At 37.5% G+C, this 17,367-nt stretch overlaps 1 protein-coding gene across 13 annotated transcripts in view; it reads right to left on the bottom strand.

The window, feature by feature from the left end:
- Positions 1 to 17,367, bottom strand: part of ERC1 (ELKS/RAB6-interacting/CAST family member 1) — a 281,305-nt gene that overhangs the window by 144,903 nt on the left and 119,035 nt on the right. For 9 of the 13 annotated variants that reach the window (XR_011902606.1, XR_011902608.1, XR_011902605.1 and 6 more), the window contains one exon: positions 6,433 to 6,444. The exons of the other annotated variants lie outside the window; for them this stretch is intronic. Coding sequence is in view for 5 of the 9 variants with exons in the window: in XM_072326455.1 (XP_072182556.1) it covers positions 6,433 to 6,444 (12 nt within the window). In the remaining 4 variants the exon portion in view is untranslated. The remainder of the gene's footprint in view (positions 1 to 6,432; positions 6,445 to 17,367) is intronic. 13 annotated transcript variants of the gene reach the window in all.

The following is a 17,367-nucleotide window of genomic DNA, read 5'->3' as shown; positions in this document are numbered from 1 at the left end:
TGCTTCTGAAACTGTTTCCCACCCTCCAAAGGGGATAAAACAAATCTGCTGATCTGCCAAAAACATACCCCTGAAATGCTTTTCTACAGTAAAAACAAGGAGACTTTAAAATAAAATCACTTAAACCTTTTAAATTCTTCATTCACAAGGAAGATAATTAACTCTCAGAGAGAAATGTACTTGCAAAATATCCAACTTCCATGTAAGTCAAGCCTTAAGCAATAAAAAACTATGCACAAGATGTGTCATTAAGACCAGTAAATTGCATAAAATCCTGTGTTTTTAGTGCTGATACCCTGAGCAGCTTCCCAGAGCAAGGATGCAAGAATGTCAAGAAACCTTCACTAGTGGTGTTAACCTTTAACATCAGAGACACTAAGGAAATATTTGGTAATGATAAGTGTGCATAAAGAGACTGAGGAATAGTAGTAGTATGGTTTTGCTATGGATTTGAAGTGAAACTGATTTTTAGTGAAGCCTATGTTTTGCCTTAGCACTATTCATTCTGAAGTAATGATGAAAAAGTGAAAAAAAAAGATCCGGGCAAAGTGCAAAGTGCAAGGGAACAAACAGCAAGTGATGCTGAAGGAAAAATACATCTTATTCTAACTAAAAGGATATCAATACTTTAAAACACTGACATCACAAATAATGAAGAAATGTTTGTTTTTATGTTTTTTACATATATATTGTTACAAGGAAATAGTACTAAAACTATTTCTTAGCTGATTACTCAGCTCTTTATGTGACACTGTCAGCGCTGTTAGTGCCAGTGGGATTGATAAAGACCAAGCTGCAATGATGTGGAAGCTAAGGAAGACAACATATGTTTTTTAGAGCTACCATCTGGTGATCTACAGTAAATGAATGGCATTGGGAAGTCACAAGTTCACATGCCACACTAGGAGGGAGTTGAGCAACAAAGGAGTATAGGAACTAAAAGGAAAGTGGCCTCACATGAGTTTTACATTGGTTTGGGGCCTTCTGCAATCTTCTGTCAAGGCTGGCACCAATGGCTTGGCAACTGCCAACTGTTGGCAGCTGTAATTTTCTAGGACTAAATTAGGCACTTCTGGTCTATCTATACAGACTGTTTTACACCTCAGATTTATAATGTTCTCTCACTCTTGGTTTTTAGAGAAGGAGATAGGGCACTTCAAGTGATCAACTTCATTATGAAATGTTTGAAAGGATGACTCTAGAAATGAATTGCTGAAAACCGACTGTCATCCCAAAACTACCATCAAACTCCATCCCAATTTTCACCAAAGCTGTTCTGTGCTGTAAAGGAATTGATAACATAATAACATTCCATGTAAAAAGCCCTTTGCTTTGCACTGAGCATGCTGAGTTACCTAAGAGACGGGGGCATGTTGGTCATTCACGACTGAAAGCAAACAGCAATAGTAAGAAATGTTCTTTGTCAAAAAGCAAAGTATTAAGTCACATCTAAAACACACCAGTTCCAATGGCTCTCATCTAAGGCAAGGAGGTCACCTTGCATGGTAGTGGTTGTTCCCTATCAGCTTCTTGTTCTTCAGATGCATGAACATGGCCTTCAGGAGGATCTGCTCCAAAGAATTCCTTGGACTCTCTATCTCATCCTTCTTAAAAGTGGGCATGATGTTTGCCAGTCATCAGGAATGTTCCCTGACAGCCATGAGCTTTTGAAGATGATAGAAAAAGTCCTTGCAATGACATCAGCTGGCTCCCTCAACAATCTTGTACATATCTGATCTGATTCCATCAACCTGCATATTCCTAATTTGCTTAAATAGTCTATAACTTGCTCTTACACTTCTGTGGGTAATGTTTCACTCCTGCAGACTCTGCCACTAAGCTCAAGGAGATAGGAAATCTGAAAGCAGTCATTATCAGTAAAATTATCAGAACAAGAAGTTATATTTTGGTAGACAGTTAGGAAAACACTTATACCAAGGTTCATTCAAACCACAAATTCACTATCTGTCCATACCCTATCTGGCTTTTAGAGTTTTGACAGAACTAAAAGTCTAGCCGTTTGAGGGGTACATTTTGCATAGAAGTTAGCCATTAAAGAAGAAAAATAACGTTCAGATTTTATTCATTTGACTAAATGTGATGTGACACATACGGGTTAGTCAAAATGTTTAACGCTGCATTAAGTTTGAATGATAATTTCAGATAATTTTCTGATGACATGCTAGATAACTTATTAACTTTGTAATTAACATAAAGACATTTAATAAAATGTGTTCTATGTAATGTTTTGTTTTGATTTTCCAAACAGCATGGTAAGATGCTTTGCTTTCACTTATATCCAGAAAAGGAAAGCTGTGAGGGATTCAGAACTCCGAATTCACAGTGTACTGCTGACATATAAACAGCCCCCCATGTGCCTCTCCATTCTAATTCCCACAGGAAAGCTGTATGCTTTGCGATTATGTGTACTGAAAATAGAGCAATAACATAAAAAGAGAAACAGCTCATCAGTCAAGTTATTTTCAGCAGGTAGCAGGAAAGAAATCAGATCATACAAGACTGAGGGAAAATGAGAATTCTGAGATGATGTACAGCTGTGAATAACTGCTTTGTTAAGATGCAGTGAAACAAGGCAAGAAAAAACGACCTTTGACAGAAAAGCTACAGATTCCACTTCAAATGGATAAAGAAATCTCTATTCCTAAAGCAAATCCTAAAGAATTTGCCAGTGACCTATTTTAACAAAAAACACGGTGTTTGTGCTCTACTTATTGCTATCCAGCCTTAACAACCAAGAAGTCTGACTTCTTCAATCTTTTGTTTCCCACTATCATCTTACAGATGTTTTACTTCTTTTCCTCATTCACAAGGAATGGATAACTCCTACAAGAAAAAAGTGCTTTTTTAAATGTAAAGAATCCCATAGAACCTTTTTTTTTTTAAATTTAAGTAAAATTAAAGGGAAAAACATTAAGTAGAAAACAATTATTAGAGGACATTACTTTTTAGAGATGAAGGACATATAAATGGAAACTCTTTTGAAACCAACGTATCTGGCTCCACTGCCCAGAACTAACCACTGCTGACTCACATATTCGACATTTTTATCACTTCCTGAGGTGGTAAATGATCAGCATGCTGGTAAAAGGAAGGCTAAAGTGAGTCCCCCGAAGGTATGAAATTAGAGAGCCAGCCACACTTGCACTGAAATTGGTCCAGGCACTTTCTCAGTACTCAGAAACACAGCTTCTTAGAGATACAGTGCATGGCACAGTATACTGAAGGTTATTTTCATAGCAATGAAAAATCCATAGTGCCATAGACAATAATTCAACTATATGCCTGTAACTTACCACACCACATTTATTTATTTTCTTATTTATTGCAATTAATATGGAACTTTAGAGTGGTTAGGAGGGCCCAGTGGGTCAGTCTGGACCAGCCCCTGCTCAAGCAGGTTGTCCACTGGTTTTTGAACACCTCCAAGGAGGAGACACCACAAACTCACTGGGCAACCTGTGCCCAGGCTCCATCACTTGTACAGAAAAAATATGTTTCCTGAGGTCCACATGGAGTAGAAGCACAAGTTTATTACAAGAAAGATGGCTGACACTGCCCGTGTCTGATCCTATCATCTACACAAGTATGCACTTAAATACCAAATAAAATAGAAACAAAGAACAGAAAGCCTTACCTAGCCAGCAGGTTCAGCTCCATCCCCTGATTTCTGTTTTCCGAGTAGAACCATCCTACTGTTGCTACTTAATAGTATACTGAATTTTCTAAAGATGCTTAACTTTCTAAGAAATATTATCTATCATTTTTCTTACAGAAGGACACCGTGTTTTAAATATTTCCCTGGTCATTAGATGTGTAGCAGAAATTTGGGACTCTGGAAAAAGGAATGAGACAGTTTCCCCAGATTTAGTGTTCTGTTTTTACTTTGACTTTATGAGGCTGTTATATTCTCAAGTTGTTTTCTGGCATTTTATTTTACATGGACTTTTATCTGGATTGATGCCACCAGCCTTTACTCATTGAATCACCAAGCCACTTTGCTGTGTGGAAACAAGGCTTACAGTATTTTTTTATTACTTCCTATTGCTTCAAATTTTCTTTGGAATAACAAAGAGTCCAGAAAACTTCAGGATATCTTTGATAAATTTTTCTATTTTATAGTAATAACATCTCAACGTTCGTGACATGTATACATCAGAACTGCTTAAAAGAATTGTAGACTATGCCTTCATGGCATTTCTCTAATTTTTTCACTGATGAAGCAAATGACATCAGAGTAGTGGTACTGGTTTTATTACTCTCTGGAACTCAGCATTAGATAGTTCTCTATGTAAAACTTCCATCAACAGAGATGGCTTAGAAAAAAATCTGTATGGAAAAGTGATTTCATCCCACCTTTCAAGTCTATTTGATTTATTCTGAACCATTACAGTAGCCACTTTAGGCTTTCAGACTTGTAAACAGTTAGTACGTGCCACAACACAAAAGTGATGTAGATTGCATTTTCATGTTCTGGTTCATTGAGTTTACCAACAGGATAGAGATGATGGAAACTTATTAGTCAGATCAGAAAATTCAAAGGTTTTGCACTGATTACGGTAAGCATAGCTGTTGCTAATGAGAGCAGATAACATTTGAAGTATTTTCCTGTTTCTACAAGACAGACATACCTAATGTGATTTTGCATATACTCAGTTCTTTTTCGGGAAGTTGCACTTGCTTTGATGTCTGAAAAAACTAACTGCTGTAACACCATTAACAGAGAAATAAAGTTGTAGCTTCCAAAGCAGAACAAAACTTTATGGAATAGCTATTTATTCATTAAAAAAATAATAATAATAAAATAAATCCCCCAAACAGCACCCTAAAGCCAGACCCCTCTCTTGTTTATTATGAATTCACAGTATCACAGTATTGTGCGAGTTGGAAGGGACCTTAGAGATCATCGAGTCCAACTCCCAGGATTCGAGCCTTTCTGTGTAGCAGAGCAGCACTTGTACCACTTGCGCCACAGGGGGATTTGAACCCCGGGCCTCTGGTGTTGCAAGCAGCACCTTATACCACTGCGCCACCAGAGGCACACATTCCAGCATAGGTGCAGATATTGATTGATAAAAGCCATATGGGTTGAAGCTGAAATACCTCCAACAGATGGATTTCATAACATTTAGGCCTTCAACAGCCAAACAAAGGATATCGAACTTCATACATGGTGGCAACCAGCAAAAACAGACTACCCAATATAAATAGCACTAAGGCAAAAAACAAACAAACAAAAAAACCCCATCCAAAACAACAACAAAAAACATTCTAAGTATTTCAGATGAGAATGCTCACAGGGCAAAAAGGCTTCCTGGCAGTCCTGTTCCTGGGGAACTGCAAGAAGACGGTCATTCAAGGACAGTCCTCCTTTCATCAGAAGTTACAAGTATGCAAGAACAACACACTGAATACAGAAGGTATTGATGGACAGCATGATTAACTTCCAATCTTTTTCCAGTCTGTGGGAGGAAGGAAAACATACAGCCAAGGCCACAGGCATAATGTCTGTGCCAAGCCAAGGTCAGAACACCAACACAATTTAAAGGCGTCAGCAGCATCACGCCATCGTGGGATTCCATTGACCACCACATTTTTCACAGTGTTGATCAGGAATAGAAAAACCGGATGTTGGTCAATAACTCAGAACTTTAGTCATTAAAACAGAAGCTTTCTGGGTAAAGGCACTGCCTGAAACAATTATAATCATTTCCTCAAAAGTCACGGATGCTTGCTACCAAACTGACTTTATCAGCAAAGACAAGAGTTCACAATGTTTTCCAAGTGTTTTTAGGTAACTGAGGGCTGTTAGATCATGCACTTCGACTTGTTAGATTACATGTGTCATAGAAGTCCATTTCTAGCTATTTCTCTACTGAAATTCTGAGTCTACCTTCCACAACTGCTTTGAAAAGACAAAGTAAACAATTAAGCCATGGCTACAAGATTCCAAAACATATCATCTCTTGTTAGCTTCTACAACATCAACACACGGTTTCGGACACAGACACAATGAAAAAATTCAGCAATTAAGAAACTAGGGTGACTAGTATTTTAAGGCAGCCAGTTTTGCACTTGACAACATATATGAGAGAATAAGGCTGAAGTTCAAGTTTTCCTTCTTGAAACCTCAGACAAAGATATTTAAATCATCTTGCCTTTTCCCCCCATTCTTCACAGTGCACAACAACATTGATTTATTCTTACAAAAAGATTTTTTACAAATTCTTCCTTTAAGTACAGATTTCTTCTAAACACATTTCATTCCCACCCATGCTCCTACACAGACTTGACCAAATCTCTGATCCTTTACTTTGTGGATCATGCAATTTGATGTGCAATCGTCTGTGAGACCTCAGCATTAGCTTAATAGACATCACCACGATAAACACCCTTATTAAAATGAATACTGACCTTGACGTGAGACTGAAGGAAGCAGCAAATCCAGGAAAGAGATGCGAAAGAAAAAGAGTTAGAGTTTGTGAAAACAGTGTCCAGAGATCAGGCAGTTCAAGAATACAGGACCAAACAAGCAGATCTATATCAGGTAATGACACACAGAACACACAATCTTTCACAAACACAAAGAGAAGCATGTCTTATAGACACATAATTTAAAAAAAAAAAAAAAAAAAAAAAAAAAAAAGAGGAAAAAAAGAGGAAAAAAAGATAAAAGGACACTTAGATTACACCATTTTACTTAGAGGCAACTTCTGTAGAGGAAATAGTCTCTAGATAGAGCAGTTCTTGGAAAAGGAGAATAAACCAACTATAGAAAACTCTGTGTGTCAAGATCACTAGCAGGTTTCTTAATCCAGCATTCTAGCTAACTTCTCAAAAACGTGCAGGCTGACTATCTGAAGTGAGCGCTATGCTGTTCCTTAATGCCATCTGCTTATAGGGGATTATTTTCTCTCAACGAGCAAAACACACTTCTTTCATTTTTACTGCTGATGACCTAAATGTGTCAAAAAGGAACAGAAATCACAACAATAAAAATCTTCAAGTCCTGAAGACTCGTCAATGCTAAGAATTCATCTTTCTTAATTTTGACATTTGAGTTGCCTTTCCAAAAGCAAAAGCAAGAACATAAAACCCCCACATCTGCCTCTTATTCCTACAGTGCTCAGTTTTAACTCTCTCACATATGGTGCAATCTAAAAACAATAATGACCAAACAGACATATCTTTGACAGTTCTCTCCAACATTGTTCAATAGCAGGACGGACCAAAGCAAAATGCTGGAGTTCCCTGTACAGCATGAGGTCCCATAGGTTCATTATTGCATCTTTTCATATATTTTCAATATCATTTGATAGCATCTGCTGTCAATTTCACTGATAACAGCAACGTAGCTCAATAAAGAGCCATACAGGTCTTTTCTGTTTTTTATGCAATTTTTTTTTTTTTTCCAAATTTTATTCATTTTCAGTCTACATAAGGAAAAGCAAATGTCCTGTTGCTCAAAATTTCAATTCATCTCCTACAACACATGTTGTACTACATCCATGGCAAGATTATGTCCTATAGAGGCCTAAAGATAGGTCATTATCTAGAAAAAATACTTTGATAATGCAGTCTAACTGCTATATACCTTACTACTCTTGTTATTAAGGAACCACATAAAGGAGATTTAAAGCTCTTACCTCTGGCATAAATTTAACAAACAGTAATGCAGCGCATTGAATTTGTACAGGCAGCAGTTTCAAAGCGAGGTAGAGCAGAAAAGCGTATTGTTAGTCTATAACAAATAAGCTGTTGTAAAGATACATTTCTTTGGCTTTTAAATTCATATTCTCAAATCAGGTTCTCCCAGGGTCGTTGGTTGAAAAGGCTGTGCTATTGGGAGATTTCAGGAAAGATGAGACTTGCAAACTGCCAAATGCCACATACTCGATGTTTGATCTTGAAGTAAGCCATTCTGTTCCAAAAGCCTCAGTCAATTCATATAGAACACGGTATAACTGTAACAATTCTGACGGAAATCCAAGATTATGCTCTTTAAGCTGAGTTGCAGAATTATGGCTGCTCAAGTAAACTCAACAAAAAGGAACAAAAATGAGAATAAAATGGCTTGGCTACACGTGGGACTAAAGAGGGAAGGAAAAAAAGGTTTCATTGTCTCTTTCTATAGCTGTTATTGAATCCAGATTATGAAAGTTTAAAAACCCTTACATTGTGTTTCAGGGATCCTTTTTTACATTGTGATGATATTACCATATTGTTTCTTCAAAATATCAGTGGAAAAAAGGTACAGGATAAAATTCAGGATAGCTCTACAGTATTTCAATGAACCATACTGTTCCTTCAACTGGCATTAAAAGGTAAAGTCTTGTTGGCATAAGATGAAGGCAAACCAGCATGTAAAAAGCTGTGCTGAGGTCACATGCAACCTTCTCTATTGTAAAGGTATATTATTTAGCCAGCTGCACAGGATTTGATGGAGAATAATTACTGCTACATCTTCATTTTGCTATGGAATAAATTGTTTCTGAGAAAAAAAAATTCCCCTTTGTCCAACCACTAGTCCCTTTTTCATGCTCTTTTATAAAGGCCCAAAACATGAAATTTGGGATTTTAGGAGAATCGCAATATGCGTCCCAACAGAAATGAGGAATATGACAGTTGCATTTGAAAGCACAACTAGAAAAAATCTGGATGGGCGCTGTCACTCAAAATGATGCAGACAGCTGCATATGCCAGCAATCTATTGGGAAAGTGAAGGGTGATCTGCTGCAGACCAGATGCAGCATCCCCCAAGCAGGGGCCGAATCAGTGAAATTGATCAGCATAGCAGGTGCCTGCCCCACGGAAGCAGCCCAAGCAAGCAGGACCCGAGGCAGAGTAGGCCACGTTCATGACACAGCAAAGTAACACTTTCAGTTGGCACTATTTCTCTCCAAGCAGGAACACACACTCGCAGCATTCCTTACAAGATCCAGCAGCAGCTCTTCTGCCCAGCCCCATTAACTGAGTACTCTGATGCAACCACCACAAAGGGAGACAACAGAGCTGTAACATCTAATGGTAGTTATGGGGAAAACCATTTTCCTTTAAGATGCTACCTGATTAATTCTAACAGTATAGCCAATTAAAATCTTATCTCTAGGTGCAGACCAGAAGGTGGTGAGGCGTGAATACTTCAGTATTTAAATTAATATATATATTTGAAAAGCTGTTGATTATTCCAGCTATATTTTTTCCTCGTGCTTGTATATTATAGAGAGAACTGCTACATTAATCTCACAAACCCTTGGGAAGACATTAATGTCATGATTTCCAGTCAATCTTTGAATTCCATTTGCTTGGCAGTGAGTGATTACTATTTTGTTTTTCCTTCAAAATAGTCTGACAGCAAAGAATATACACCTGACTTTCCTAGTGTTGGTTTGGAAATAGAAAAGCCATTTACGTTTCACCACTTCTGAAAGCTTTCCTTTGTAGAGAAGAATGATGGCTGGTCTTATCACTTCTTTTCAGCAGATACTTAGGTGAATTGGGATGAGACAGAGAGAAGGTTTGTGTCTGGGTTCGAGAGCACAAATGTGATCTAACAGGACACTAATATTATCTCACTGACATAGTGGTGATGTCCTTTTTGTTCTTACTGTACTCCAAGACAACGTTAGGATCTAACACTTCTATTGTAACAAAAAAGATTTCTTACTTTTTTCCCCTCTTGACATAATAGTATTGTGAGTATGGGTACCCCCCATGTTGCTTAAAGATCTTGACTGAAACAATGCAAGGCAGTTTTTAAAGAGGTAGAGCCAAGTTAGGTAAGAAATTAAACCCTGATATGCAAATAAGGGTCATTATTTCCATAAGTCTTCTCTCCTTTGATTTTGTATTTATTTTACTTATATCACAGTTCTTACACTCCACTGATCTAGCAGTTGTGTCAGGAGATATTTGCTAAATTAGACCCATCGTTGGTTTAATGCAGGCAGAGTATAAATCATTAGATGACAACTCATATATTCATTACAGCTTTGGGCAGGAGAGGGAATGCTTGATAACTGTCATGACACAATGATAAAAGCAAACAGAACTTTAATGCTACAGGAAAGCTGTAAAAAAGAAGCCAGCTCACAACGGGTGCTTCTCACTACTCGTAAGTATTTCTCTTAAGTTCAACTGTGTGAGTTTTAACAAGACCGAGTTCTGAGTCCTGCACTTTGGTCACAACAACTCCATGTAATGCTACAGGATGGGGCAGCGTGGATGGAAAGCTGTATGAGGAAAAGAATCTGGGGGTGCTAGTTGACAGCTGGCTAAACATGAGCCAGCAGTGTGCCCAGGTGGCCAAGTAGGCCAACAGCATCCTGGCTTGGATCAGAAATAGTGCAGCCAGCAGGAGCAGAAAGGTGATTGTAACTCTGTACTCAGCACTGGTGGGGACACACCTGAAGAACTGTTCAGTTTTGGGCCCCACGTTACACTGAAGAACTCAAGTGTGGCCGTAGAAGGGAAACAGAGCTGTGAAGGGTCTGGAGTGGGCATCTTACAGGGAGTGGCTGAGGGAGCGGCTGAGGGAGCTGGGATTGTTCAGTCTGGAGAAGAGCATCTCGGGGGAGACCTTATCGCTCACTATAGTGACCTGAAAAGGAGGTTGTGGCGAGGTAGGGGTTGGCCTCCTTTCCCATGTAGCTAGCAATATGATGAGAGATAATGACCTCAAGCTGCACTGTGGAGGTTCAGCTTGGATATTAGAAACAATTTATTCTCAGAAAGAGTGGTGAGGTTTTGAAATGGGCTGCCCAGGGAGGTGGCTGAGTCACCATCCCTGGAGGTGTTCAAGGAGAGGGTAGATGTCGCACTGAATGACGTGGTCCAGAGCAAACACAGGCATGGGCTGAAGGTTGGACTAGATGACCTTACTGGTCTTTCCAACCTTATGATCAACCTTCTATGATCTAATGCAGTGTCCTTCTTGAAGGATTCATGATAAGATCCTTAGTATTGGAAGAGCAGATAAAGCAGATAATTCAGTCCACTGCTGAATGTAACAGAGGATATGGTCTGTAATGAGTTCTACGGAAACAAATCACTCTGCTGAAAAGTGTCACTCCTGGCTACTTAACCATAGCATTGGGTAACACTGGGTCAAGTACCTAGGAGGCTAAGTGATGGGGTACTTCAGCAATGTCATTCAGCCACAGCTTGCACCAGTCCTGACCATCACATGCCAAAAGCTAAACTATTCAGGGTTCTGTGATCATGTTTAATAAAAAAACTGTTTCTGCCATAACACAAGGTTTCAGTTTCTCCTAAAACTGCATGGAAAATAAAGGACAACTAAATAAAGAACAAATGGAGAACAGAATATCTGCTACATGAAAAAATGTGAGGATGGCTTGAGGAGTCCCCATAAAATCATTTTGATGGTCTTTTTATCTGACTCTCTCTACAGATGGATTTGCAGTTACTGGCAGTGTGTCACTTGCCTTTTCTTAGAAGTAGGTTTCAAAAGTGATTAGAGAGTTTCAGCATTGATCTTCAGGCACCTTAACAAAGGTTGACTTTCAGAAAGCAGACAATTGCCTTCAGAAAAACAGAATACTTTCAAATGTCTGAAGTTAAGTACCTATGAGTAAAAGTGCCTATGACTTATATTCTTATATATTTAGAGCATTAGGATGACATAAAAGGAATTACTTTTTTTCCCCCAGTGAAACTCCACATGAGACTTCAGATCTAATGTTCTTTTTGTATGAAGACAAAACAAGACTAAAAAGAAATGACTTCTTCATTTCCAAACATGGAAATGATATGAATCTTTACATTCACAAGATTTGTGTGCTCCCTGATGGAGTGAGACGATTTATTTGCTTAACCACTTCTTTCCATTACAAGAACTTGTTCTCAGTTGCTTGCCAAATATTAACAGACACTGCTGAAATTTCCCATGACAGGTGTCAACCTCATCCTGTTTTTTGGAGGGACATTTTCAGCTATGTACTTCACACACGAAGAGCAGCATTCCAGGGGGAAAAAATGTGTTTGTGTTATTAAAGACTGTATCACTTTAGTCTGATGCACACCAAAGACGTGAAGTAACATTATATGGCAATACTCAAATTGAAATGTCCTACATTTTAAGTGGTTAAACTTGGGATCTTAAAATCCACTTAATCCAGGGTTTTTCAGAAGAGAAACAGCTAAAAGTATTTGTATTTTGAAGGAGGTGGAGTAAGAGTGAAAAAATTGAGGAAAAAAAAAATCTAGCTGCATATACATGCATCTAAAAATATAAACAACAGAAAATTCTGTCTTAAATTCGTAGTATGCAATTACAATATAAGAATGCTCAATTCGCTTTTACAATTTAAGGTACCAAATGGATTATAATATTTTAAAGTGATATTTAATTATCACAGTTTTCTTAGCCTGAATCAAAAATCGTTATTTTTGAAGGACTTGCACTGAGTTTTCCCATGTCGTAATATAGAATTATAGTCACATAATCTCTCAAGTTTAAAGTTAACTGTGATGAATATGACTTCCTAAATACCTTTTTGTTCTTCAGTTTGACATCTTTTTCATTTGAAATTACTTAAGTGCCCTGGTGTGTTTCTTACTTACTAATTTGCTTTTAAAATTCTTTAAAATTGCACACATCCAGCTTGAAAAGCAAGGAGAATTACTACAAGATATGAGCATTGATTTGAAAATTGCATTCCAACTTCAAATTGTTGACTTGAGGTGAGCTTATTGCACAACTTGATAGTATAGTTTCCTTGGTACAAGTCTAGAAAACCACAGAGTTGATGTAACATGAAGCTAACTTCTTCCCTCTCTACCTTCCACAAACTCCTACACTTTGCTGTCATATAGATAAAGATACTTCCTTCTACTGTTCACATTTTTCATCGTATCTTCTGGATCATCCTAAATTTTTAAACATTTTATTCTCTGTTGAGTAAAAATAAACAAGATGAGGAATACCCTTTGGCAGCTACACATCAAAAGTTAGAAGGTTTCCCCTTGAATAGGGCATCCTTTAATTCTTTCTAGAAAAACTTACAAAAATCTGCCCCTTAGAAGTCAACATCTCCAGCCGTCATTAACAGGACTGCTGAAATACCAGAGCTAGGCACTTTAATCTTCAGTCAAATAATTTCCTTCAGGACAAAAATGGTAGAGCCCTATGTGCATACACGGAGTACTTATCCAATACAGCAAGAATGCCAAATTAAAAACAATCTGAAGTCTGTAACTGACATAAGGACTTTCATATATACTCCCTCAATGCTCATTTCCGAAACAACACAAACATACGTGTTTACTGTTATCTCTCAAGTACATTCAGCCAATTCTTAGTTGTAGAACTGTATACACACGCAAATACACGTGTGTAAATTACACATCTAAAGGCTGTGATGCTCGTATCCCAAATGATTAGAGCAGTTTTTTTTATTTCTCCCTCTTTTTTTTCCCTCTCTCTTCAGGATAGCAGTTGCAACAAAACCCAAGAATGAGGCAATACTGACCTCTATCAATGGCATGTTTTAGAGCACTTGAGTTTCAGTTGGCAGAACTGATAACAGAGATTCGAACCATAGACAAAACATAGCAGACTGAAAAGCACCAGCTTCTGCCGAATTTAAATCAGGGATAAGAGCAGCAGCCCTGCTTCGGTCTGTGGTCATAACCACCACGGCAGGACTTGAACACAGAGACTGTTAGAGCTTGTACTTGACATAACTAGTTCCTGTTTAATCTAAGAAGAAAAAAAAAGCATAATTGCAGCAGCCCCAGACAGCAGCAGCAGCAGCCAGCAGTGACATTCCACCCTGTACAAACAGTAGCCTTACAGAGCACTCACTTTCCCAGGAAGTCCCACACAAACCCCCCTACGTGTTGCGGTGTGGGGACCGACACCTGGTAGGGAGGGTGCAATTTGCGGGAGGCGTGCTTTCTGAGAAAAGGCATAGTCAAAAGAAAAACCCCGCACGGACAAAACAAAACAACTCATGGAACCACGACGTGACGGTGTGAACGGAAAGAAAAAGTGAGGAAGGAAAAAAAAAAAAAGGACACAAAATGAAAAGTTACAGAGAAACGGGAGACTATGGAATGGCAATAAAAAAGCAAACAGTTAATTAGAAAGAAAGCGAATAACCAGACAAGCTACAAAACCTTTACACCACCACAACTGGGACAAAACCAAAACTTTTAGGACTGTTCACCCACAGAAGAAAAGGGAATTTATGGCCCACCTCCCCATAAAAAAAAGTCAAATCCTGACCACAGAGAATATAAATGAATGAACTCGTGCTCTAAATATGATGTTGACTCAAGAATATTTTTCAAACTTTTGCACAGCATGCACCAAATTTCATACATTATTTTTGGAAATCTTTCCTCCCACTCACAGCTGAAAAACAATGTCTCCCACCCACTACACAGCAAACGAGGAAGGCATTTCTCTTTCTCTCTCTCTTTAATCTAAACTAAAGGCAGATTGAAAAGGTTTACAACTGGTTTTCTGCTTTCCTTCTCATCTTCCTTTATTCCTATCTTTCCTCCTTCTGTTTCAATGTACACACCTTTCTAATAGGTGACTCATTACTTCTCTTCCATGAACAAAAGCATGCTACTATTTCTCTTAACATCCTATTCTAATTGTCACACATAAATAGCACAAAGAGAAACACTCTCATTTGAAAAATCTCATTTTTGTTAGTACAGTTTGTCTCTGAATGTGACTAATTTCTTATTTTACTTTACATGGTAAAGTAACAGTCCCTAACAGACACAACTACATTAATTTTAGCTTCCTGACAGATGTTTCCACAAGCATTTAGGTTTAGGATCTTTTTCACATGGAAGAGTTTGAATAGCTGTAGAAGTATCAGAAGTCAAGATGATTTCTAGCTTAGTATGTATAAACCACACATTAGGAAGAGTTCTTACAAGGCAATGTTATCTGTATTTTCAAGAAACCAAGACTGCAGCTATAGAACAGGCCTGGATGGATCCGGTTGGCATGAAAGAATGCTTTATAAACAAGTAAGATAAATAAAACCCGGACCAACCTATTGATTTAACAGGCATATTGAAACTTCTGCTTTGAGTGAAAATCGAGAAGGTGAAAGTAAACTTTCTGAAAACAGTGGTGTGTGGGAGCAGCTGAAGAGAACTGTGGAAGAGTAGAAATTTCAGTAATTATTGAGAAAATGAGAAATCATTCTGAAGTATCTGAAATCTTGAATCATTTGTCTGGCATTAAGATCACACTGCAGTTCTACCTGACAAATAATATCAGGTATTGTTATTTTGCCAAGCTATTCACTTTAGGTCTCTAGATCTGAGAACATTTTCCATTCCCTCTTCTATTGATTAAAGAACATGAGTATTCTCAGATGCTTTTATTTTTTTATCTACTTGACTGCAATAAATCACACAGTAACAAACGTAGTCTCCTCTTTGACACAGATGAAAGACCTATCTGAATTACTAGAAGCAAAATTAATATTCTATTCTATCTCAGTACTGGCAGAAAGGAAAATGAGCTAAAAAAAGATAGACACTTGTGCTACTTTTTTAATAAGAGCAAAGATCAATTGGTTAGAAGGAATGGGTAGAACTGAATAGTAAAAGTATTCCATCAAGTTGTTAGGAATCAATTTCCAGTTTACGCTGTCATTGATGTATGTAAAATTTGGCCTATAACTGATAAACAGAAAGAAATTACCACTGCAATATGGAAAAATCAATGATTGCTTTGACGATCTTCAGAATTTCATCTTTTCAAAGAAAAAGTTCCTAACTTTTTGAAGGTTGGGTGCCAGTGATTTTTATCCGTAAATGAGAAAAAGGTCCATCTTCATTTCTCTTCATTTTTTTTTATCATCGTAGACTATAGGAAACACTGTCGGTTTTTACTATAGGCCATTTATATGTGTTTATTCAGAGTTAAACACTGCAAGCCCCAATCTCAACTGGAATTTCTGAATGCTAATGTAACTTTAAAAATTAACACACATTCAAAATGTGAACAAGAACATTCCTGCCATTCCATTCTCATGAATGATTAATATTAACTTGCTTTTCCTAGACAGTGATCTCTTCATAGGGCATTAGGGATGTCTTTATTTTATTAGAAGCTTGCTGGTTTGACCTCTTAGTTGCTTTGTCCTAATATGATGATGAACTCCACATTTGAGATGAGTATTTGTAAAGGCTTACAAAATCCTTCAGAAAAATAAGACTTGGAGACACTATTTAGCTTTCCTCAAGTCTATATCCAATGCATCTTCTCTATCAATCTATTGTCCAAATGATCTACTGAGTACACGATGTTTGGTATGTGATTAAAGTTGCACTACTCAGAAAAAAAGTAAGATTGCAAGAGAGGCCAGTATATTCATATTCACTTGGCTTATACCACAGGTGTAGAGAAGTTTGTTTAAACAAAATAACAACTCAAAACTAAAAGGATGCTGCTTACAGCCTCTAGAAGAGAAGAAATCTAGCTGACAAGTTGAACTGCTCTGTCACTTTCAAGAAAACAATAATTCATTCTACCAAAAGGCACAGACGAGTAAAGCCATTCAGTACAGTAGTTTCATCACAGCTCAAGCTATTTCTATGAAGTTAGTCATCAAATTCAGAGAATATTTTTTTTCTGAAGGATTTATCATTGAGATTTTCTTGCAGATGATTCAGAAAGAAAAATGAAGAAGTGCAGCAGATGCTGCTGAAAATAAAAGATGTGTCCAGACCTCTTTGATTATTCTTTCTCTGAACACAGTGAAAACAAAATCAGATGTCTAAGGGTGGATTTTCTGTAACCACAACTTAGAAAATAACTTTTAAAATAATTCAGAGGAGTTTGCAGTTAAGTCAGTGAATGATCACCACTGCTATAATAAAGAATCTGAAATATCCTCAACTCAGTTCCCCTCATCTCTGACACTAAATGCAGAGTAGTCAAGCAGCAACAGAATAGAAAAATGAGAAAGCCTATACAAGCACAAGGCAAATGGGAATAATTAAATTATTCTCTTTTACTTTTCTAAATGATTCTTTATCACGAACACTAAACAAACAAACAAAAAACCAGATACTTGTGCTTAGAAACTCCTTATTTGACCACAGTGAAGTATCAGATTACAGAATCTATTTCAGGTCTTTCCTAAGATCAGTAATTTTAGATTGTGATATAAATGTGGGATTGTTAGAGACAGCCATTCTTGTCTTGTCTGGGACACTGAAGTCTAGAAAAATAGCCAAACACCCTGGATCCAACAAAAAGATGGAAAACAGAATCACAATTGGTTTGGAGAAAAGCAAACCTATTCCTTCAGCTTCTCATTAGACAAAGTTTACCTATGTCTATAC

Source organism: Excalfactoria chinensis, chromosome 1 (assembly GCF_039878825.1).
Source record: "Excalfactoria chinensis isolate bCotChi1 chromosome 1, bCotChi1.hap2, whole genome shotgun sequence".
Classification (NCBI taxonomy): domain Eukaryota; kingdom Metazoa; phylum Chordata; class Aves; order Galliformes; family Phasianidae; genus Excalfactoria; species Excalfactoria chinensis.
The sequence above is the reverse complement of the archived record's forward strand: the minus strand, read 5'-3'. Positions and strand labels throughout refer to the sequence as shown.